The sequence below is a fragment of the Macaca nemestrina genome, chromosome 10 (assembly GCF_043159975.1).
Source record: "Macaca nemestrina isolate mMacNem1 chromosome 10, mMacNem.hap1, whole genome shotgun sequence".
NCBI classification, from domain to species: domain Eukaryota; kingdom Metazoa; phylum Chordata; class Mammalia; order Primates; family Cercopithecidae; genus Macaca; species Macaca nemestrina.
The window spans coordinates 50,486,289-50,510,114 of NC_092134.1; the positions used below are offsets into that span (position 1 = coordinate 50,486,289).

General features: G+C 37.0%; 1 protein-coding gene across 3 annotated transcripts in view; it reads right to left on the bottom strand.

Annotated features, from left to right (window-relative positions):
- LOC105473277 (transmembrane O-mannosyltransferase targeting cadherins 2) overlaps positions 1–23,826 on the bottom strand; it is a 469,505-nt gene that overhangs the window by 268,745 nt on the left and 176,934 nt on the right. The window contains exon 2 of one of the 3 annotated variants that reach the window (XM_011726991.2): positions 19,694–20,264. The exons of 1 other annotated variant lie outside the window; for it this stretch is intronic. In XM_011726991.2, the coding sequence (XP_011725293.1) occupies positions 19,694–20,264 (571 nt within the window). One more of the 3 variants, XM_071071353.1, reaches the window with a different exon arrangement.

Genomic DNA, 23,826 nt, shown 5'->3' on the forward strand with positions numbered 1-23,826 from the left:
GTACATGAATGATTGAGCAAATGATTGAATGAGTGAACAAAAGAACAATGAACCAAGAGAACAGTCTAGAAAGGGGCTGGGGGCAATTTTAGATACACCAGAATCTTAATACATTGATCAAATAGCCCAATCTCATCTGTATAGTCTGTGTACTTATACAAAACAATATAGAGTGGGGATTCTTTACTCTGGGATTTTTAAAAGTATACATATCTAGGTGATAATTGTAGCTCTACATTCTTTAACTTCCACATTTTATGTTGGTGTCCCTTGTTTCTTTAGCAGTTTGATTTTGTTTTTTTCTTCTAGTGGGTACTGTATTAATTGGGGCATTAAAACAATGGTAAAACATTTAAAGCTCCTTCGGTAAATAAGGATCATCCTTTACTGTAGAAATAATTTCAAATATATTTTAAATACACATGAACTATGAAGCCAAGTTAAATTCCTTATCCTTAGGGTACTTTTTAATCAATGAAGAACAGAAGAATATAGTGTTTCAAGGAAGGAGAGAAGAAAAAGAGGGAGAGGTAAGGGGAGGAAATGAGAGAGGGAGAAAGAGGAGACAGGAAGACTAGATTTTGAATCATTAGACTTGCACGTTCCCCACAACAAGATGACAGTAATAAAATTACATAATTCCTCTGGACATCTCCAGCTCTAAATGAAGGGTCTTAAAATATCCACTTCACTTCCTGGGTCTTTAGGAGGTAAGCTGAAGTGTTAGGATAATTTGTAAACAAAAGAAGTTACTGATATGAGAGACAGGATATTCCTGAAACAGCAACTGTCAATTATTTGGAAAGCATGAAATTGTGGGATTTGAGAAACTCCTATGTAATCGCATACTTCTCTGTGACTTCAGAATGTGGTTTCAGAGAGAAACTTATTTTTAATCTAATTTTTAAATATCTCTCAAGAATCCAGCCACTTCCTAGTGTTCTAGTAAATAACAAAATTTAACTTCGATCAATGCAAAAATGGACTAATATTTCTTTGCAATGTTCCACAACAGTATTACAGTATTTACTTTCATTACAATTTCTCTAATGAACTTTGATATTTAAAAAAAATTAGTAACCACAGGTATAGCCAAACATATGATTTGGAGGGAAGGTAAGCATCTTAAAATAGATAAAAATTGTAAAAGGCTCACATTAACAGAGCACTGTTAGGCACTTAGAGATGTCTATGTATTAATGCATTTAATCATCAGAAAACTCTAGATTGGGGAACGAAGAGGTAAAATGAGGATTCCCAGGTCATACTGCTATGAAAGCAGCAGGCATTATACTGCTTCATACAGCCAGCAGCCTGATCAAGAAAAAGAAGTAAATATTACAAATCGTTCCATAAAACAAAATAAAATGAAAAAAAAAAAACCTGAAATAACCTTGAAAAATGTCAATTATAAAGTTACACTTAAAAAGACTAATTAAACAATACTTATTGGAATGTATTTATCAAATATTTAGGATTTAAGATTTTGGCCTGATGAGTTTAAAAAACAGGAAAAAAATGACAAATTCGCATTGAGCTTTTCAGATTTCATTACCCAGCATTTTCTTAATTATGAACCAATAAATCTAATGGTATTCAACTGCCCTATGTGTTCTTCATTTGGATGGAAAAAAACATGGCCCATTTTCAAAGAGACATGAAGAGAGATATTAACATCATTAAACTTTCTATTACCTCTCAGCTGAAATATGTCACAACCACCAATGCACTTCTCACCAAGACTTAAAACAAAACAAAACAGGGCACTCACTGCCAAAGTCAATCACTTTGTATCTACCTGGAAGGTAAACTCTGTAAGAAACACAATGCCACCCCATCACCACCACCACCACCACCACCACTACCAATACCAACACTACAAACATCTCTGGTCAAGAAAGAAGATACTAAACTGCTATAAGATTTGCTTCTCGGTTTTCTCTCTCTTTTTTTTTTTTTTTTTTTTTTTTTTAGTGTCAGCTCTCCTTCATGATAGAAGTGCTTAACTTTTATGCTAAGAGCAATAAATAAATCTGCTCAATATATCTAAATAATTTGGTGGGGAAAAAAGAGGATTAAAAAAATTCAAGTGCCCTAACACTACAAGCTAAATATCAACTGAAGATATATTTTTACAGCTGCTGTGAACTTCTGGAGGTAGTTATTCTTGGAAATCACCTTCTGCTTACTTGGGCTTCCTTTATGGGGTAATTGTTACCAAAGTTTACTTTGTCTGATGATTTTGAATGAATTTAGTATCCAGAGAATAGCCATAATGCTAAATTCGGACGTGGCTTATTTTCAAAATTTTAGGGTAAAGGAGTTTCTACTGACACAAAGTGGGATCAAAGATACCTGCTCAATGTGCTCACTAGTACTCTGATACAATATGGAGTAGGAAAAATGAGTAAAGGTCTTGCACACTCAGGCTCAGCCTGGGCAAATCATACTGTTGTAAGTATTTGTTTCCTTAGCTGTAAAGTTACATACATATATATATATATATATATATATATATATATATATATATATTTCAGTATTTAAAAGCATATATGATTTAATTTAATAATTTTAAAAGTAAAAGATTAATATCCTCATGACAGAAGTGTTAAAGAGTACTTATCTAAAAGTAAAATGTAAAATGTAAAACTAAAATCTAAAAGTAAAAATGAACAAAAAAGTCCTTTGTAAAATGTATGCAACTTGCATGAAATGGAATGATTCATATTACTAGAAATATACTGTCCTAAACATAATCTCTTTGGAGAGCCTGAATTACTCACACATATAAGTTTAGCAAGTAAGTTATTAGAAATATCAGGAGTCAGCAAACCATAGCCCAGAACACATAACCACACTCTTTGCAGCATAAGCAGCAGAGCTGAGTAATTGTAGTAAACTCCATATGGCCCTCACAGCAAAACACATTGACTATCTGCCCTTTACAGAGAAAGTATCAGACCTCTGAGAGTGAGGATCAAGCACGGCATTTACAAATTTTTTAGGTTTTCTTTTAATTTCTCTATAATTAAAAAAAATAATTTCAAATTATTTGTCAAATTAATTTCAGTATTTAAAAAGCATTATTTTTCTTGCATGGAACAATGAATCAGAGTCAATTTCTAATTACATGCATAAAATGATTACACAGCTAATGTAAAAATGGCATAATTCCCTATTTTATTCTATATTTGTTAAGAATTAGCAAGTGGGATTGACTCATGAGAGGCTCCATTTTAGATAATCAAGTATTAACTGTATTTAAGTTTAAAAGATAATGGAAAAGATAACTTCGTGATAAAAGGGAGAAAAGGGGATTTTTTTAAATGTAAATAGATTCCTCTGAATGGTGAAACACAAAACAAATAGCCCAGCACAGTTTGCAATAAATTACCTGGCCTTCAAAAAAAAACATAAGCACTTTGGAACTTAATCTTTCGTTCTTAGAAATGAGTGAAAAACATAATATCTGCATAAAGAAACCCATCTTTCCAATCAGATTATTTCTGAGAGGAAATTATGATTTTACCCAGAAACGGTTTAGCAGTAAAATTATTTTTTAAATTATGATTCAAGTAGAATGCAATTTGACCCTGAAGCATCCTCAGAAATGCCCATATTAGGAAAATCTCCTGGAGAGGTTAAATGAGTTGTTCACAATTACACAACTAGGTAGTGGCAAAACCTGTGTGAGAACTCAGGCCTCCTGATTAGAACTGCAGGGTTTATGTCACTATGCCATATGGCCATACTTTTCACAGCACGTTCCCTTTTTCTCCAAAATCACAACTCCTCTCAAATGTCTAACATTTTTCAGAGGCTTTCACGTAATTAATCTAGAAAAAGGCTACCAGCTGGACGCAGAGGTGCAGGTTCAAACAACTTTTATATAAATCTGATGTAAATCAGCAAATGTCTTAACAGCATATTAAATTTTTATAGAATCGTTCTCCCATAATTAACTTTATGTGATTGCTCTTTTAAAGTTGTTCGGTAGTGAATTTGCCTCTAGGAAGCAATAAGCTGGGCATATTTTAGGATGGCCATTTATTTAAAGTGATAAAAAAAATTCCAAATTCATTCCCTGCTTTAAATGATTGGTTTGTCTGAAAATGATTCCTTTTTCAATAGGTAACAGAATGGAAACTGGGTTTACCCCAAATTTTACAGTCACCTTTATAATTTATAAAACTCCCCGTCAAAGCTAAAATCAAGACAATTTTATATTTTAAATACAACCTAATTACTGCTGCATATATAAGACATTTGTAAAACATCACTCAGACAAGTAAATGGGAAAGAAAAAGAAGCACCCAGATTCATATTTACACTGTAAACCACTGTTACTCAGAAATCAAGGGGTGTATGTACCAAACACACAGCCAAGAAAGCAATCAAATGCTAATGTAAGATTCTTACTCTAGAAAATTGCATTTATGTAGGGACCTACAATTTATCACAGTTTTGAAAAAACAAATTAAGAATCCAACCATTGTGACCCATACATAACCCCAAAGAAGATGCCCTGATTACTCAAACTTCAGTGCCAATTTGTTAAACAGTATAAACAGACAGCTAAGCGGATTAAAAGCACAAGTGAAAAAACAGGGGCTTCAAAATACTTTAACCAGGTTTACTGACCCACACAGCTTGAGGTCAAAACTTTTCACCACAGATCCTGTTAAACTTGGAAAGTTACACACACACACACACACACACACACACACACACACACACACACACATATACACACACACACTACATCTTTGAAACTGGGCCAAAATCCCTATCCTTAATTCCATTCCGAAATATAAAATTAAAATTGATGGTGATAGTTAATAGTTCTTTGAATACACTAAAAATCAATACACTGCATTCTTTAAATGAGTCAATTTTATGATATGTGAATTACATCTCAATAAAAGTACTAAAAGCTAAAAGCCTGACCTGAACTGACATGAGGCAATTTGTAGTTTTTTTTATTCCAGTTACTGTAAATATTCATATATTTTCCTGCAGAAATACTAAGTGTTTCTTATTGTGAAGTGTTGTTGGGAGTGTTATTTAATGCAGGGTTTATGCACTCTGTCTTTGAATAGTAATTTCTTAAAAATCAAAATCATACCTGACTGGCCTCATGGTTTTGGATATTGAATCAGGGAACATGTAGGCCTTTTTTATATAAATAGGGGAAAGCTCAGATATCAAAAGTCTTTATGATCTTCACAACCCACACAAGAGAGTCTGCACAATTTAGAACACCATTAGACACATGGACACTCCTGGACATCAAAATATTGCTAGTCTAAGCAATTTTTTATTTTTTACGAAATTTGCAGGAAAAAATTTTATCTGAATTACAAGGAACCTCTGTAATGCAGACTCATTATTTCCCACATAAAGCAACGTGGGAAATATTTTCCTGTATTAGCAATGCACTGCCTGTCAAGAACACATAAATAATATGGTTGATTAGCAATGATGCAGCAATATGAAACTCAGAAACAAACCAAATGCTTCAATGTCAATTGAATCCAGATAATTCTTGCTTGCATGCTTTTGAGAAACCCTACGCAGAGTAGGTGAAATGCACAGGCACAAAAGAGGCAAACTTAGTCAAGATCAACCTCCAGAGTATATGCACAAAGCCTCTCCTTGAAGTCTGTTAAATGTAGGGCAAGGCCACAGTAGAAATGGTATGCCCCTGCAGGCCAATGTGATGTTCAAGCTCAGAATACCAATGCCTGTTTCCCTTCTGGGACAGAGGCATGCCAAAGAAAAAGACTGTCCAGTCTCTGGTCTCAGGGAGGCTTCCAAACCAATTAGAGCCTAGACACACTCACACATGCACCCGTACTGCTCATCCAATATTCTAATCATCTGGCTGTTTTTCACTTCGAAACTCAGTCTTACTGCATACTAGGCAATGGCGGGGCGGGGGGGGGGGGGGGTGGGGAGGTTGTGGTTCACTCAACTTTTTTGTAATAGGAGTAAAAATAATGAATGCACAAATTATCCGGAGAATGGTTACCACAAAAATGTAAATCCCGAGACAGCAGGTGTTTGTCTGTTTTCTTCACTACTTTATCCTCAACATCTAGATCAGTATTTAGAAGACAGTACATATGTATTAATAAATAAATATGAATATAACAAATTTCTCCTCACATGAGAGGCATTGAGGAGAAAAAAAAATGGACACTGACTCTAAACCTAAATGAAATGCAGAAGCATGAAATGGTCTTAAAACACACACACACACAAACACACACACACACACACACATGGATGAGCAGAGCTAATTACACACCACTACTTTCTGCCACTCTCTGACTCTTCCATAACCAGGCTAAATTAATTTGTCCGACACTTGTGTTTCTCCAGCATTTCATAAGGAATTATATTAGCACTTAGCACAGAGTTATACAGTCAATGTATACATGTCTGCTACTTCTCGGTGTACATTGAGAATCTGATTCCCTCCTATAATGACATTAAATATTATAAAACTTTCACAAAAACACCAAGATTTTTGCAGCTAGAATGGTATACTAGAAACTATTTGTCCATCTCCACAGCACCCTCCTCTTAAAAGAATTTGAGGCTGGGCATGGTGAGAGAGAGCAGGTGTTTGTCTATTTTCTTCACTACTTTATTCTCAACATCTAGATCAGTACTTAGAAGACAGTACATATGTATTAATAAATATGAATATCACAAATTTCTCCTCACATGAGAGGCACTGAGGAGGAAAAAAAAATGGACACTGACTCTAAACCTAAATGAAATGCACAAGCATGAAATGGTCTTAAAACACACACACACACACACACACACACACACACACGGATGGGGCAGAGAGAAAATATCCATCATTGTAAATATCCATCATTGTATTTTTAGCACACTCATAAAATTAGCTTTTGCACCTGAAGTACAGATTATTTGTATTCAAAGCTACTGTAGATAATGAGCATTGGTCCCAAAGCCAAATGTGAAAAAAAAAAAAAAAAAAAAAATCGTTTCTTTGGTAATACTACTTGGATCTTTCATTTTCACTAAAATTGCACAAAAACAGTGTAATAGGAAGACCATGAGCTTTGGAGTCAGATATTTGAGATGAGATTCTCTCTCTGCTGCATACTATCTATGAATCTTTAGGCAAATTATTTCCCTTGGTAAGCCTCAGTTTATCTTATCTGTATCTCATCTGTAAATGAGGTTAATGCTTTCATAGAATGGAACAAAATACTGCACAGAAGACACATTGCTAGCATACACTAAGCCTTGATAAATGGTGGTTCTCATTACCACCAGCTGTGTGTATATGCAAATGAAAGCTAGTGAATTCAGATGGGTTATTTCTCTTCCTCTTGAACAATATGGAAGTCAGTGCAGCCAGGGAGAAGATTATACTGCAGAATGAAAGAGAATCAAAGACTACAAATTATCCTGTCCAAGAACCAGAAACTTCAGGCTGCTGCTTTGACAACTTAAATTCAGCCCTTTTCTCACTCAGCCAGCCCATTTTTCAATTGGCATTTTCTCCTTTCTTGCCATTTTACCTCTGAAATATGTTCAGTTTTGGAGGCATTTTCACTTTTACATTAGGGTTGCCAGCAATTCAAGTGTTCACAAGACAGCAAGAAACTAAAGTCATATTCTGTGGTCAAAGAAACTTGAAGACTCTAGTGGTGGCCTTTTTAAAAATCCCACCGCATTCCTGGAGCTACAAGTAACAGGATGAATGTCGGCACACACAGATGATGTGCCCAATGCTAATGACTAAAATTTTGCTTCTGAGTTTGTGCAGTGGTGCTGTGTAGAGTTGAAAGAAGGTGGAGACTGAGCTGCCTTCCTTTCAATTCTCCACTTCTAGACCCATCTTAAGTTTGGCATCAAAGAGAAGAGACCTCTACTGAGGGATAAACTATTTCAAACGGTAACACCATGTTAGTAAAGGAAATTAACCAAATTAGAAAGAAAAATACACTGTGATTTTAGTCTCTTTGCGTTAAGCTTGTGTTATTTGCAGAAGCAAACATTCCATTTTAATGTGAGCTGAAATCAAGCTGAAGCACTAGGATTACAAAATTCAAATAAGGAGACCCTAACTGAAGTTATTTGAAGTGGGAGGGAAGGAGGAACCTGGGAGGAAGGGAACAAAAAACAACTACCAACAGCTTAATTTCAAGAGGAAGCTTGGAATTATTAAAGAAAAAAAAGAACACAGGGTGAAATAAAAAGTAGAATTGTAATTAATTAATGATGAATTTGAGTGACAGGTACATGGAAGTCCAATACTAGTCTCTAATCTAATTGAACTGCAAATGGCCAACTAAAAATGTCCATAAACTAAGTGTTTAAGCATTAAAAGAGAAACATGTTTACAGTGTCAAAAGCATTCAACCTGGATGGGGGAACCTAGAATATACTGTTGTCTCTCCTCTCAACTAATCGTGGGCCTAACTTTTGTGGGCCTCAAATTCTCTTTTTTTTTTTTTTTTTAGACAGGGTCTCACTCTGTCACCCAGGCTGGAGTGCAGTGATGCAATCATGGCTCACTGTGGCCTCCACTTCCTGGGCTGAAATGGTCCTCCTGCCTCAGGCTTTCAAGTAGCTGGAACTACAGGTGCACACCACCACATGCTGCTAATTTTTGTATTTTTTGTAAAGATGGGGTCTCACCATGTTGCTCAGGCTGGTCTCCAACTCCTGGCTCACATGATCCACCCACCCTGGCCTCCCAAAGTGCTGGAATTACAAGTGTGAGTCACCATGCCCGGCTTCAAATTCTTTTAAGAGGGGAGTGCTGTGGAGATGGACAAATGGCTTCTAGTATACCATTCCAGCTATAAAAATCTTGGTGTTTTTGTGAAATTTTTATATTAAATGTCATTATAGGAGGGAATCAGATTCTCAATGTACATCAGTGGGTTCCAAACCTGGCTATTCAACAAAATCACTGGGAGAGCTTTTTAAAAATGTCTCCTCCTGCCACCTCTCCAAAAATTCTCCCCCAACTCCTTATAAGCAAACAAAAGTAAGCAGACCAAAAAATTCTTATTCGGTAGCTTCTAGTTTTGTGCTGTCAACTCTAGTCTAAAATGATTTCCCCATGAGCAGCTGATGATCATCCAAGTTTGGTATACTCAAAGAAAACTCACCATGAATCCTCAAGTCTTCTTAAAGTAAATGGTCACCCCAGCCACTTGCCCCATGTATCATCTGTCAAGTAAATCATATTTTTAAGTATTGAACTTTCTGAAATCCAAAACCAATTTTATCTATAGATTTATCTCAGTAAGCCAACGTTACCAAGATAGAGGATTCTGTAAAAATAATTTGGTCTGAGTGTTATTAAGGTGTCCAAAATAGTTCATGAAATGTTTTTGGCAGCCAGAAAACAACAGTATTGCTTTAAAGACAAAACTTTCTGCCTTCTGTTGTCGCTCCAGGAGGTGAGAAAATAAACCACTGAACAACAATAACAACAAAGCCAGATTCAATGTTTCCCTGAAAAGGTTTATTATATAGAAATTCTGGGATCAGCTGCAACAATATTGCCTGCCAGGCTGGGGAAGAATAACCTTTAGATGACAACAGTGCCTCCTTTTTCTCAAAAAAAAAAAAAAAAGAGAGAGAGAGACTTGAACGCCACAAGCTATTGCAGCTACTGAACTAATATTCCCTATGATAAACCTTGCTAAAAGAAAATATATGGGAAACAGGGTGGTTTGGGGGAGGGAAACAGAAAAACCTGTCTCCCCTTTCAGATATATAAGCAATAGCACCCTCCTGAGCCCAAAGGGGGAAAGAAAGCAGGCTCTCAAAGTATAAGATGATCGATGGCAAGATATTATCAATGGAAGAAAATTGGCATATGTACTTGTTATCAATCTCAATCAAACAAAAGATAAATTATCAAATCATGTTGTTCAGAAGAATTAACCTTGAAAAAGGCTCTTCCTCAGCTTTCTTTCAATTATCAGCACTGGTGAACAGGATAGCAAGCATTCCATTCTTTGCTGATTGACATTTCAGCATGCATTCCATTAACCAGTCTATGCGGTTCTAGAATAGCCACAGCCGTGCTAATTGAATGCTCCATAAAATGACAGATAAAAAGATCACTACTACTGAAAATGCTGCAAAAATGCAGTAAAATGCTGACAATGATGATACCTGCTATAAGAGAGGGACGTGGCAAAAGAGTACACATTTGCTACATTCATACCTAACACAAAACAGCGTAAATATTATATCTCTGATTTTACAGGGCATGTAACTGATGTTCAAAGAAGTTTAGAAATTTCCCCAAGGTCACACAGCTAGAAAATGCCCGAGTTTCTATTTAAATCTAAATATGCAGGCACCAGTCCAATGGCCTTTCCCCAACAGCCTTATAAGCATCTCTGCATGAAAAGATTAGCCAAATACCAAATGGTTGTTCAAAGTAAACAGCAGTCCTTTTCACAATATTAAATATATTTAGCTTTTATTACAATATGTCATGAGAGCTTAAGAAGAAACTACACACAATGGATCACATAAATGGGCAAATTTTTGCTTGAATCTTGAAATTAGGAGAAATAAGGTTTTCATGTAACTGAGTTTTCCATTTCATAAAAGTTACAGAAATGTACTCAAATCATTCATGTAAAACCTTGGTATAATCTTTTTTTGAGTTCTTAAATACATAAAATTGAATTACGTTTAAATATCCACAACTGATATTGCATATAATCAAGGTCTCTATAATCAAAGTACTTATTTGTAATTTATATTTAGCAATATTTTTATGGAAATTCAGGATATAATTTCCATGTCTTCACTTAAGAACTAAGTCATTTATTTTTTAAAAGTCCTTCATTTTCCCCATTTTATCCCTACTGTTTTCTTTAATTTACAGTAATCATAAGCAAAATTGACAACCACATACCAAAACACAGGCAACACAGACTCCCCATCACAACCAAGAGAAATACTATGATCTCTGCATTTTATTTGATTCCTGAAATTAAATGAATCAACACGTAGAGAAATAAAGAAATTGTCCTTTGGAACGGAAACTGACTTTACTAATCAAGACTATAATTACTGAAGAAACATGCATTAAATTCTGAATTCATGCTATCTCTCTTGATGCAACAGTTATAATCAGACCAACAGAGCATACAGGAGCCATCTGGGTACTGCAGCACTGTAAAGACAAACCCAGAGAACAAGGGCACACTGACCTTCCTACCACCAAACCATCACTGACTTCGAAGATGCTATTCTTCTCTTTTCATTTCTTATTATCCTTTTTCAAGAAAGAAATACTATGACCATTAAGTACAAAATTTTATTGTTTAAAATTAAATAAAAATTATAATCCAATGCAACCTTACTATAGTATCACCTTTCAAATGTATTTGAACTATCAATGCATTTGACGTAAGTCAGTTTTATCTACCTCACCCCATTCGTGCCTTTTAAGGAATCGCTAATACACTCATGGAATCTGGCTTTCTCTAAAATTTCAATTGGTAAATCAACACTAAGTTATAATTTCCACTGTTCTAAGCATTTAAGACAGGAACCTGACTTCTAGGCAATGACAATTGATTTCAAATTTGTGCAAACCACATCATTTTCTGTGAATTGAAAATACCGCCTTGAGTATGAGTAACCTGATAGCCATGAGATCCCCCTCAGTCAATTTGATTCCCCCAGGCAGCAGGTATCGAAAATTGAGCTGAGTGATGTAATATGCATCCCAGACACAGTGTTATGAGAACAGCACAGAAGATTTCAATGAGACTCATTATTTATTCATCACAAGATCCAATTTGCGTGTCATTTTCACTGACAGAGTATTGAGTTAAACTGGTTGAAATTCAGTGCTGATAGAGTATTTCATTCTGTACTGCAAAAAGGACCCTTTAAAAAATGTTTTTTCTATCTTCCTGTATGAAACAGTCCAAAAAAAAGAGGTATTTTGCACTTGTAGTCATTCACAGTAATATCTGAACATTGTTCATCAAGGTTGGGAGAAGGGACACAGGAGAAAGCTTTTTTATTTTATTTATTTATTTATGTATGTATTTATGTATTTATTTATTTATTTATTTTGAGACATGATCTCAGTTCACTGACACCTCTGACTTCCTGAGTCCAAGCAATTCTCCTGCCTCAACCTCCTGAGTAGCTAGGATTACAGGCACCCACCACCTCGCCCGGCTGATTTTGTTTGCTTGTTTGTATTTTTAGTAGAGACGGGGTTTCACCATGTCAGCCAGGCTGGTCTGAAACTCCTGATCTCATGATCTGCCTGCCTTGGCCTCCCAAAGTGCTGGGATTACAGGCATGAGCCACTGCACCCAGCTGAGAAAGCTAATTTTAAAGACCTCCATTTCTCTTATGAGGAATGTAGAATAATATGCCATAGTACTCAGTAAAAAGTACGATAATACTAGTCTTCCAAAAATAAATGTTTTTTATTTAATGATAAAGAATGTAGGCCAGGCACGGTGGCTCATGCCTGTAATCCCAGCACTTTGGGATGCCAAGGCGGGCAAATCACAAAGTCAAGAGATCAAGACCATCCTGGCCAACATGGTGAAACCCCATCTTTACTAAAAATACAAAAAATTAGCTGGGTGTGGTGGTGTGTGCCTGCAGTCCCAGCTACTCAGGAGGCTGAGGCAGGAGAATCGCTGGAATCCGAAAGGCGGAGGTTGCAGTGAGCCGAGATTGCGCCACTGCATTCCAGCCTGGCAACAGAACTAGACTCCGTCTCAAAAAAAAAAAAAAAAAAAAGAATGTGACATACACTGATATGAGACACATTCACTGAATGAGATATAAACTTCAACTCTTGCTTGCAGGAGGATTTTCACTCATCACCAAAGGAACCCTCCCTCAGGTTTAGGAGACAGATAGGACAGTTCTCCCCCTCTCCCAAGCCCCGACTCCCGAGTGGCTACATGGAGCTGACCTGCATATCCTAGGATCCTTCCATGGACAAGCCAAAGTAGGAGTACATTTTGAAACCACGCATTGTTTCTCAATATTTTGGGAGCCACAACATACCACAGAAGGCCCCTATATCACTAAACATACCAAGTGGTCTCAATCTACCTTTCATGACTCGTTTTCCTCTATCAACCACGTCCTCTGTGTATCTGCCAAAACCACTGCTCCATGGTCCCCAGTAATTTTCTGTGAGTTTTCCTCTGTGTAATGCTCATGCTGTACCCTCTACTCTTCCTCACCTCTCCAGTTATAAATGCCTGTATATTCAACCCTGCAATGTTCTACTCAAATGTCTCTGCTCCAGAAGGCATTTCTTGATCCCCTCAACCAAAAGTAACCTCTCCTTCTCTCAACTCCCCCACCAGTCTCAATGGCTCCCTTATAACCCTTACCACTTCCCAGCTTGAATTTCAGTTCTATATTTACATGCACTATTCGCGACTTCATACTACTCTATAAAGTCCTGGCATATTGGCATGTTCTTTTTGATTCCTTTTTGAATCCCTACATTGCCTAATATAGTGCTTGGCACAAAGGTGAATTTTTTTAATGATATTTTGTGAACAGATCGTTGTTCCAAGTATTAACATTGTAATGCAAGATGCTTGCAATGGTAGTCAGATTCCCAAATTTAAATTACTTAACTTGAACTTAAACTGCAACTGGAATACAGAATCACCTTAAATCAGCTGAACAAGGGAGCCAGACTGCAGGAATAAAATATCTTATTAATCTTTGACTTTTTGAATCATAAAATATTTTTGAATCCTGACTTTATTTGTGCTACTATCTGGTTAGCAGTGTTGGCAGCTGTTCAAAGTTTTATAGTACTACAGGTCATGAATATTAAATGCCACAAGTTTACTGGGAGGAAATCCAAATTCATTTGTAAGTGCCTAACAAACAGCCTTACACTTTCAATAGAGCTAAGAAATATTGTGATCAGAATCAGAGCATCTTGCTATATCTGGATTCTCGCTAAATCAAGTGTAAAGCAAATGAAAGGAAAGGGGGTCATACAAGTGGGAATACTACTTGGAGGAGAGTGGCACAGGTGTTGACTATGGAAAATCACAAACAGTAAATATATCATATTTCATTCAATGCAATTGATATGGGGGTCACAACTTAGGCAAAACCACAACCTAGTCTAGAAACGAAAGGGACAATGCCATAAATGATAACAGATTCCATCAAAGCCATCCCCAGCAGCTAATCGAAAAAGCACATGTGAATTCAATATTCAAACACCTGCAGGCTATGCATCTCTATTTGCATGCTCTTCTCTATAGAGAGCCACACAAAATAGTCAGAAGTACAGAAACACTACATTTAATACCTTTAGTGTTCAGACAGTGATGAACTAAAAATCCTTAACAGAATATAAACTCCCACCCTCAGAAATTATTCTCAAGATAAACCCTACTATAAATGGTTTGGAAATATGGGGTTGTTAGTTTTGATCTGTTCACTACATCTGGATGTAGAATCAAGTTAAGCAACACATAAGACAAAGGTAAACTTCATTGCCCATGGGCAACCTCCATCATTCACATTCTGCTTAGCATTAAAACAAGAAAATTATTTCTAGAAAGAGATGATTGGAAAATCTCAATGTCTCCAATTTTCCCGTATAACAATTTTATTTATTGAAAGAGTCACAAAATTTAATTTTAAGAATAGGAGATTACCTAGATAATGCACATCTTGGAACCAACTACATAAACTTTAGCAAACCCAAGGTAATCATCTTTAGTGAAATTTTTAAAACATCAAACTAAAAGGGCTTCATTTTTCTAAACTATCTTAGGCTAGTATTAGTATTGCTACATGGACTTTCAGATTTTTAAAATTTTCCACCTGTAACTGAATAAGTGATTATGAGGCTAATAAAGGGGAAAGAGATGTTTCCACATTAAAACAGTTAACAGATGTTAAATAAGCACAGAAAATGGCCACTAGGCAAGCAATGACTGATGCTGGGTAAGAAAAATGTTGCTTTTACTGATTTTATTACCCATGTACCTCCTGGGGTCATGGGAGGCTTGTAAAAAATTTTGTGGGCAGATAAAAGTCTAGTATTTATTTGCAAGGCTAAGTGTATTTCAAGAGCTTTTCCCCCCTTATTTTTTGACCACATAAAACTAAGTGAGTGAAAGTAATCTAAGTAATGCTAAAACAATCATTTAGTAAGAGGTCAAGACAATTTATTTTTCTAACATACCTGTCTTCCAAACCTACCTTCCAGACCCCACTAACTCAGAAATGAAATTCTCATTGTATAAAGGGGAGAGTACAGGACTTCACTTTAACATTTCAGCCACATATTTTTAAAAGGTAAATATTAAGTGTGAATTCAATAATTTACTAAGTTCCTACTATAAGCCAGATGCATGGTAAAGGACAAGGATAATGTAAGAAATACATTAAACTAAATCCTGAAGCTAAGAACTACGACTACTCTAAAACACTGATTTTTATTCATACTTCTGAAGATTTTATACTTAATGTTTTCTGACAAAATTATAGTTTGTCAGCATTCAACCATATTATTTTGCAAGTCATATTGCTTATCTCAATAAGCATTTTTTACATAAGCTAAATGCATTAACATTTTCAGCACACTAAGAATAGTGTGCTGATATAAACACTGTTTATTAAATACTAAATAAAATATCTACTCCATGCCAAGAACTTACTATTTCCCATATATTTTATCAAAGAAAAACATAACTCATATTTCCTTTGCAAAATTGCAAAAGTCTATGACATGCACATCATTTGCATGAGTCTTGTAACATTTCTGGTGATGAACGAAAATTCTTTAACAGAATATAAACTCCCATTCTCTGAAATCATTCTCAAGACAAATTCTGTAAATGGTTTGGGAGTATGGATGGGGTTGTTAGTTTTGGTCTGATCACTACATCCAGATGTAGAATCAAGCCTAAGCAACACCCAAGACAAAGGTAAACTGGAGTCAAAACTGGCCAAATTCAGCCAAGAGCCTTGCCCCTCTGGCCCTAATAATTTCCAGCTTTAAGAGGGCCACATTTTTAGGTTTTCATTACTTATCTGGTTCTCTAATTTGAGTTACAGGGTTAACATTTGTATACTGGAGTTTTCCATTTATATATAAATTATGTTTTAACAGGGCAAGGAAGTTTATCTCATCTGGCAAACTATGATAACCAGGATGCAGAGTTAATTGATAAGATATTTAAGATGATTATTTTTTAAGGTTGAATGCATCTTCTAAAGCCTTTCAGTCTACTTCCTTCAGAAAGAATCTCCTCTAACTCACCCCAGGCATAGAAATCTATATATTTTACAGATAGAATATGGAATTTTCTAGAACTTTCATATGGATTCTATGGCAGTGTTTACAAACCTCACAAGCATGAGATTTTAAATGAAAGTTTGTGCTTAAATCTGCTTACTCCAGCTTTGGTCGATTACTAAGCAGTCCTTATTTCACATGCTGTCAAACAACTGTATGTGTAAAGACTACTAGCAGTTTATCTTAAGAAGGCAGACGCCAAAAGATAAAGAATCAACATTTCCATCGACATTTCTTCTTTCACTTCAACTAATATCTGTGAGGTATCATCCAAATACTGGACACTCCAGCTAACACGGAACACCCCACAATTTCAAATAATCCTCACAACTCTAGGAAAGAACTATAGCCGCCTTCGTTTCCAGATGAAGAAACAGATCATGGAATCAGCACAAGGTTACTCAGCCCTTGTGAGTTAAGATTCTATTCCATATTAGTTTCCTTTCTACTGGGCAGTCAACTGACTTTACCTATGTTTGTTCTTCACACTATCAGAGTGTAGTAAAGATTCACTAGATAGTCAGAGATGTGTGCTTTAGCCCTAGTGATTCCATCATTTTCTGTGTTACCTACACGTCTCTGGCTCTGCACACCCCAGGAGGAAATGAAGAGAGTGGCAAAGATGATCTATACAGGTCCTTAAATATCTATAAAATGGGCTGGACGTGGTGGCTCATGCCTGTAATCCCAGCACTTTGGGAGGCTGAGGCGGGCAGATCATGAGGTCAGGAGATCAAGACCATCCTGGCCAACATGGTGAAACGTGGTCTCTACTAAAAATACAAAAATTAGCCAGGCCTGGTGGTGCACACCTATAATCCCAGATACTCAGGAGGCTGGGGCAGAAGAGTCTCTTGAACCCGGGAGGCAGAGGTTGCAGTGAGCTGAGATCGTGCCACTGCACTCCAGCCTAGGCAACACTCGGTCTCAAAAAACAAAACAAAACAAAACAAAATCTGTAAAATGTGTTATCCCAATGTTCTTACTAAGCTCATTGGCCCCAAATCTAAGAATGACAGAAAGAGCTATGATAGAATAGCAAATATCAGACAAAGTCTTGCTGCCCCGACCACTCCCCTTGCTGTTACCATTGCCTAGCCCTGCAAGTGGTCGCCAAGAGAGTCTGGACAAAGAGCCATCTGGAAACTTCTCAGGACACTGAACCTTCAACAGTATTAAGTTCTTTCTCTTAACATGGGGAACTTCACACTCTTTAGTCTCAAGAGTTCCTTGCTAGTTGCATTTCTTATTTTTGAAGCAGCTGTTACATGAATAAGGTTGACAAATAAAATACAGAATGCCCAGATAAATTTAAATTTCAGAGAAACAAAGAATAATTTTCTATTGTAAGTATGTCCCAAATATTATATAGAACATATTTCTAGGAAGGAGTACTGCAGTGGGCAACTCTGCCCTTGAAAATAAGTTTAGAGGACTGAAAATTTCTCAGAGAACTTCATAAGGTCCTACAAGTAAATCCTGAATCATCATAGCCAAATAATTCCCTAACTTATGAGATGGTAAGATGGAAATTCTGTATAAGAAATCACAACTGGGTGTGGTGGCTCACGCCTGTAATCCCAGCACTTTGGGAGGCCAAGGCAGGCAGATCACAAGGTCAAGAGATCGAGACCATCCTGGCCAACAAGGTGAAACCCTATCTCTACTAAAAATACAAAAAGTAGCTGGGCATGGTGGCACGCACCTGTAGTCCCTGCTACTCGGGAGGCTGAGGCAGGAGAATCGCTTGAACCTGGGAGGCAGAAGCTGCTGTGAGCCGAGACAGCGCCACTGCACTCCAGCCTGGCAACAGTGTGAGACCCCGTGTCAAAAAAAAAAAAAAAAAAAGGAAAAAAGAAATCACAATATTTCACAGGCGACTAATGCAAGGTCCTGAAACAGCCAGCCCTGAGCCTGCATCCTCAAACACATCACAACCTCCGTAAGGACAAGGAGCATGAATTACACTTCTAGTTGTATTTCTAATAAAACAGTTTGCTATTGTCGATGACATTGTATTGAATGAAAACAATTACTCTCTCTAAATCTCTTTGAAAGAATTAAAATTGATTTGAAATTAAGAGCTTGACTTTCAAACCATATGTTGTTTTCAAGCATCAAACTCCAACCAGAGTTTCTTTTAAAGCTTCAGCATTTAATTGAAATCACAAAAGAACTTCATTAAGCCCTTAATACTCTAAGTGAAAAGGTTAGGCTTCCAGCAGAGTAAAACCACAGCAGAGATCACTCTGCCTCTGAAGTGGAAAAAAGAAAAGGGGGCATTTAAAAAAATAAATGTTTCGAATTCTATTTGCCTCAATTTGTTTTTAAATTTCTTATCAATTTAAATAAAATTAGAAATCAACGGTAAAAAAGTAGTCAAAACTAGGAAAACTTGACAGTTTCCTCATAGCCAAGTATCCAAAACCTTAATTCTTCACTTGTGTCCAAAAGATAGGCGGAAGTCTGCCTAAAATATGACCAAGGTTTGCAAACCCTGGCCCAGTTCAGTCTTCACGTCAAAGTTAAAGCAACCGTGAGTTTATTCTGAGTGAAGCAGGATGGGGAGATAGGAAGGCAAATTTCTCAAGATGCCCCGTCCCCTCAATGCCTCTCCTTAATGCTCTAGCAGAAAACTTCGAGTGTATGGGGATCCTAAAATGCTTCTGTGACCTTCAAACAACTTTGCGCTGGATACCACTAAGGGAATACGGGAGAACAAATATTATGTCCTGAGGCAAAGGTCTTAATTGGCCACAGGGAGAAAGTCAGTAATAACCCCTTTCTGTTTTGACTCTTCTATTCTTATGCACTATCACGAGGAAAAGGTGAATATGATTCACTGTTTAAGAATTTGACTTCCCAGTGCACTAAAGGGAAGGATTGTTTTCCAAAGTCAACTCAGGAAAAGTAATATTAACAAATGGCAGAGGATTTCCCCTGTGAAGTCTAGCATCTAGCTCTATTATCAGCCATGTTATTTTTTACAAATACACATTACAGACAATTTATCAGATTACAGACAGTTTGTGCAGAAATATAGAAATAAGAACTCAATAAATAATAAAGGTGCACATTCTTTACAAGGCAAAATTATTCTTCTACCACCCTTGAAATCGTGAAAGTAAGAAACCGGAGAAATAAAACAATCAGTGACTAAAACCCTGCTTAGTACAGAAAGGTCAAAAGGGCACTTCCACTTACCGAAGATCAAAAGGGAACTTATTTTAAATTCTGCTTGCAGAGGAACAAATTTGCTTTTTAAATGGTGGCAAAGGAGTAAGCAAGTAGATTACTCAGTAATCCAATGCTCAAGAGCCAACAATCACTTACTTTGTAAATGGTAGGTAATATCTGTTTTATTTTCAGCCTGTGAAAGACAAAGACATCATAAACTGCTGAAACTGCGAGAACAGTCACTCCTTGTTCCTTCCACAACATGCTGCATCCTGCGCACAGCCCTGTCCCCAGGAACCAGCCCCAGGTTCTGGCTGAGTAGCCTCTTGTAGAACAGTGTTTAATGTAGCAGAGCAAGGAGAGGAGAAAGAAGAGACTGGCCCCGACATCGGCTCGTCCCACGATTCCTGCCACCGCCTCCGTGTGAATAGGGTGAGAAGCAAACATCAAGCCAGCCATAAATGTCCAGTATCCGTCACCAAGGAGGATCTTGGAGAAGCTTGTGAAGAGACCAGTGACTGCTGCATGCAACAGGACATTGACAAGATGGTAGCTCCAGGGATTCAACCCTCCAATGGCATGGTTCAGGCGAAAAGAAAGAGTGCAGAGTGGCCGGTAGGACTTGTGGCTCCCACTGTGGGTTAGAAGAGTCCCCCAAAAATCATTGTAGAAAATGTGCGTCCATGGAGTTTCTGGGAGAAGGTCCTGATTAGTCTTGATAGCACGGCTAAAAAACAAAATGTTAAAAAAAATCAAATGTAAAATACAAAAAGAAAGAAAAAAGAAAAAATAGGACATTGATAAGATATTGCCTTTCTCAGAAGCATTGTTAATATGTGGCTTTGTGATGGGATTCCAGGCACTTATAAGCTGAATTCATGTCCTCCCCTTAATGCTTACTAAAACCACAATGAGGGCTATTTTTCTCTTAAAAGCTTCCTTCCTTGTTGGAATGCAAATATCTTTGAAGAATAAAGTTCTTCAACTGGTTTAAGCCTTAGTGTAGCAGTCCGCCAAACAACTGCCCTGAAAATCATGTGACATACTGGCTAAAAATGAATAGTCCAGATCCCAGGGTGAGGCTGGGCCTGAGAATCTGCATTTTTAAGAAGCAAGGCCCAGGTGATGCAAGCACTAGCCTCCTACTAGAAATAAATTTTACAGGGAATATCAGTGCCCGGAACTTCTCATACATACAAATCACCTGAGGACCCTGTTAAAAGGCAGGTTCTGACTCAGTACGCCTGGGGAGAAGTCAGAGCGATTCCACGTTCCAACAAGCTCTCAGGTGATGCTGATGTTGATGGTCCTTGGACCACATGTTGAGTACTAAGGGCCCAGATAACTGGAAAGACTAGGAAGAATGGCTCTCCACCTATCCAGTGTTTCCCTTCCTACTGCATTCTAATAAACTGCAGCCTTTCCCACTTCTTAGCTTTCACAGGGCTTACTATCCTCTATAGAAATCATCATGGATCTTCACTGTTTCTTGCTGTTGAGGATAGTTTCCATTTGCATGCCTGATATTTTCAAACAGACTTCAAGAAGGAAGGACCTACTAATTGCTAAACAACTGATACACTGCCAAACACCATGCTGGTCTCCTTGGCTACATCTTCGCATTCAATCTTTAGAACAAACTGATGAGGTAGATGTTATTCTCTACATCTCTGAAGTGAGAAAGTTTACGGTTCAGAAAGATTAATTAATCACTGGCCGAGAGTCACACAAGTTGAGAACAGTAACACAGACCTTCATGGCTAATTCCCTTTCCACTGTTCTGGGTTTCCCAAAATACGATCCATCTACTACTGGGGCCATGTAAAAAGATGTACGCACTTTGTAAAAAATGTAATGGTTATATGTATGTTAACGGTTATTTGAAAGTAAATTCCATTACCATATCAAGGCTGGATTTCCTAGCTATCTGGCGCAGAATAAAGCTGTTGAAAATTAAAAAGTGAATATAAAGAAAAGGATGAAAGACCCAAAAGTACTGATATATGTGGATAAGGTACAAACAAAGAAAGTGGCATTAAATTATTCAGTTTGGAACATCCTGGCTCTGTGCCACTATCCTCCCAGAGAACATCTGGAGTCTTTTTGTATCCCTAGTGCACCTATCTCTGTATTTACAGAACATACAAGGGACACAAGAGTTTGTAGGGCACAGGAATGAGAACCTCCAGAGCTAGAAAACTCTTGCCTAGTCTGATATCAGGGCTTTGTAAAGAGCTGTGGGCATCTGTGTGGATAAAGACTATGTGGTGGGAGACTGTCTTAATTATGTTGAACTCTAGACCCTATACCAGTTCTGCCTTCTCTTATGAGGCAGATGTGATCAGAGAAATTTCTACATGAGTACTACCGAAAAGCAGGTTGGAAAGAACCTGGACTCAGGGAAAACATTCCTGAGTCCTAACTATTTCATTCACTGCCTGACTGCAAAAACAAGAAACTATCAAAGAGATTCAACAGATTAAAAAACCCATCTAAGGTGATCTCACCAGTGGAAACAGCTGAGTTACTATTCTAGTTGAATCCAAATGACTACGCTGATAGTTTTCAACTGCTTCTCTAGATTGCTTCCCAATTAACCTCTCTGAGCTTCAGTTTCTGTGATAATAGTTTTACCCTGAAATCATTTAATAAACAAGTATAACTGTTCATTTGTCTTCTATATAGAGAAGTAGAGAACAGCGCTTTACATATACGTGAGTGTTCTGGACACCCTAGTGCAAATGATCTCTCTGCCCTGTTAGCTGCTGCTGTTATTATTATATAAAGACTAGGACACAATTTATGAAAAGTCCCTTATTAAAGGCTTCCTGACCCATAACATAGGAAATTAGGTGCATTTGGGGGTTAGAATTAAAACAGGCCGATGAGCAGTTGATGATTATATACAATGTGCCAAATACCATGCTAATCCATATAATAATACATATATTATCTACTAATAAGAACTAGTTGAATGTTCTAAATGTTCCATAAAAAGGTAAAAGATCTGTGAAAATCGTCAATTACTCCATGTGGCCAGGATGGTTCACTGTTCCCCAATATCTATTCTCTCCCTTTTCCATACAAATGAACTTCAGTTTTTAGTTGGGCATATGGTCATCTAGAAAAAAATGTATTTCCCTATCTTCCCTTCATGCTAAATATGATCATATGATGAATTTTTGTCTACTACTTCCAGAAAGTGTCCTTAAAAGGAAAAGCTTAGCCTTCTTCCCTTCCACCCCTACCCTCCTCCTTCCTGCTGAGTGGAGCACAGATGTAATGGTTGGAGTTCCAGCAGCCATCTTGGCCCACAAGGTGTCCTTAGGAATAGAAATCATGCAGACAGCAGAGCAATAAGATTGAAGGAAACTTAGTCCCTGTTACAAGAGAACATACTGACCCTGGGCTAACTACCTCCTATTTCTTCAGTATGAGAAATAAATTGCTACCTTGTCTAAACGGATATTTTGAGTGTTAACTAGTAGCACTTGAAACCAATCATGAGCAAAATCCTTTATTAACAGAAGACCTACTACAGCACAGTAGACTGATTTTCCATTTTGATTTTGATTTTTGCAAGTCTCCATGTATTGATTGTGTATTAAATAAATTTCCATATAAATTGGCTTTTAAAATATTAGAACCAGATGTTATTCTGGATCTATTAAATTAAAACACCCTGCTATGACATTCATCAAGAGTCTACCCAGAAGTAATTGCTTAAGACTTGATGGGTTATAATTAAAATTTAAAAGAAACATAAAAAAAAATAAAATAATAAAATAAAAAAAAAAAAACCTGCCAAACAGTGTTGTCAGAAAGAGCTTATTTCAAGCAATACAGAATGAAACCCAACCGGCTTCAACTAGACATTAACCTAGATATTGATGTAAATATCTCTAATATCAATCCAGAAACCCTCATACCATCAAGGCCAGAGCAGGGGAGAGCTCAAAGGCAAAGAATTCTGGGATAAGGCTTTCTCAAGGCAGTGAGAAAAACTGTGATGCACACTTTGTTTAGAATAATGCTCCATCCTTTCGGTGGCAGATCCCAAAGGATGACGAATCATCTTTTCCAAACCTGGATTTCTACATGCTATTAGTTCAATGCCATAACCTACTCTGTAAAGGCTTTTTGACAAAAAGTACACCCATTAAAAAATCTGTTCAAAGCTGCTGGAATTTATCTTTATAGCAATAAATCTAGTAGCCTACAGCAGCCACGAGATATACTATATCCAAAGACCCTCCACCAAAGAGGGTTTTGACATGAAGAACAAAATT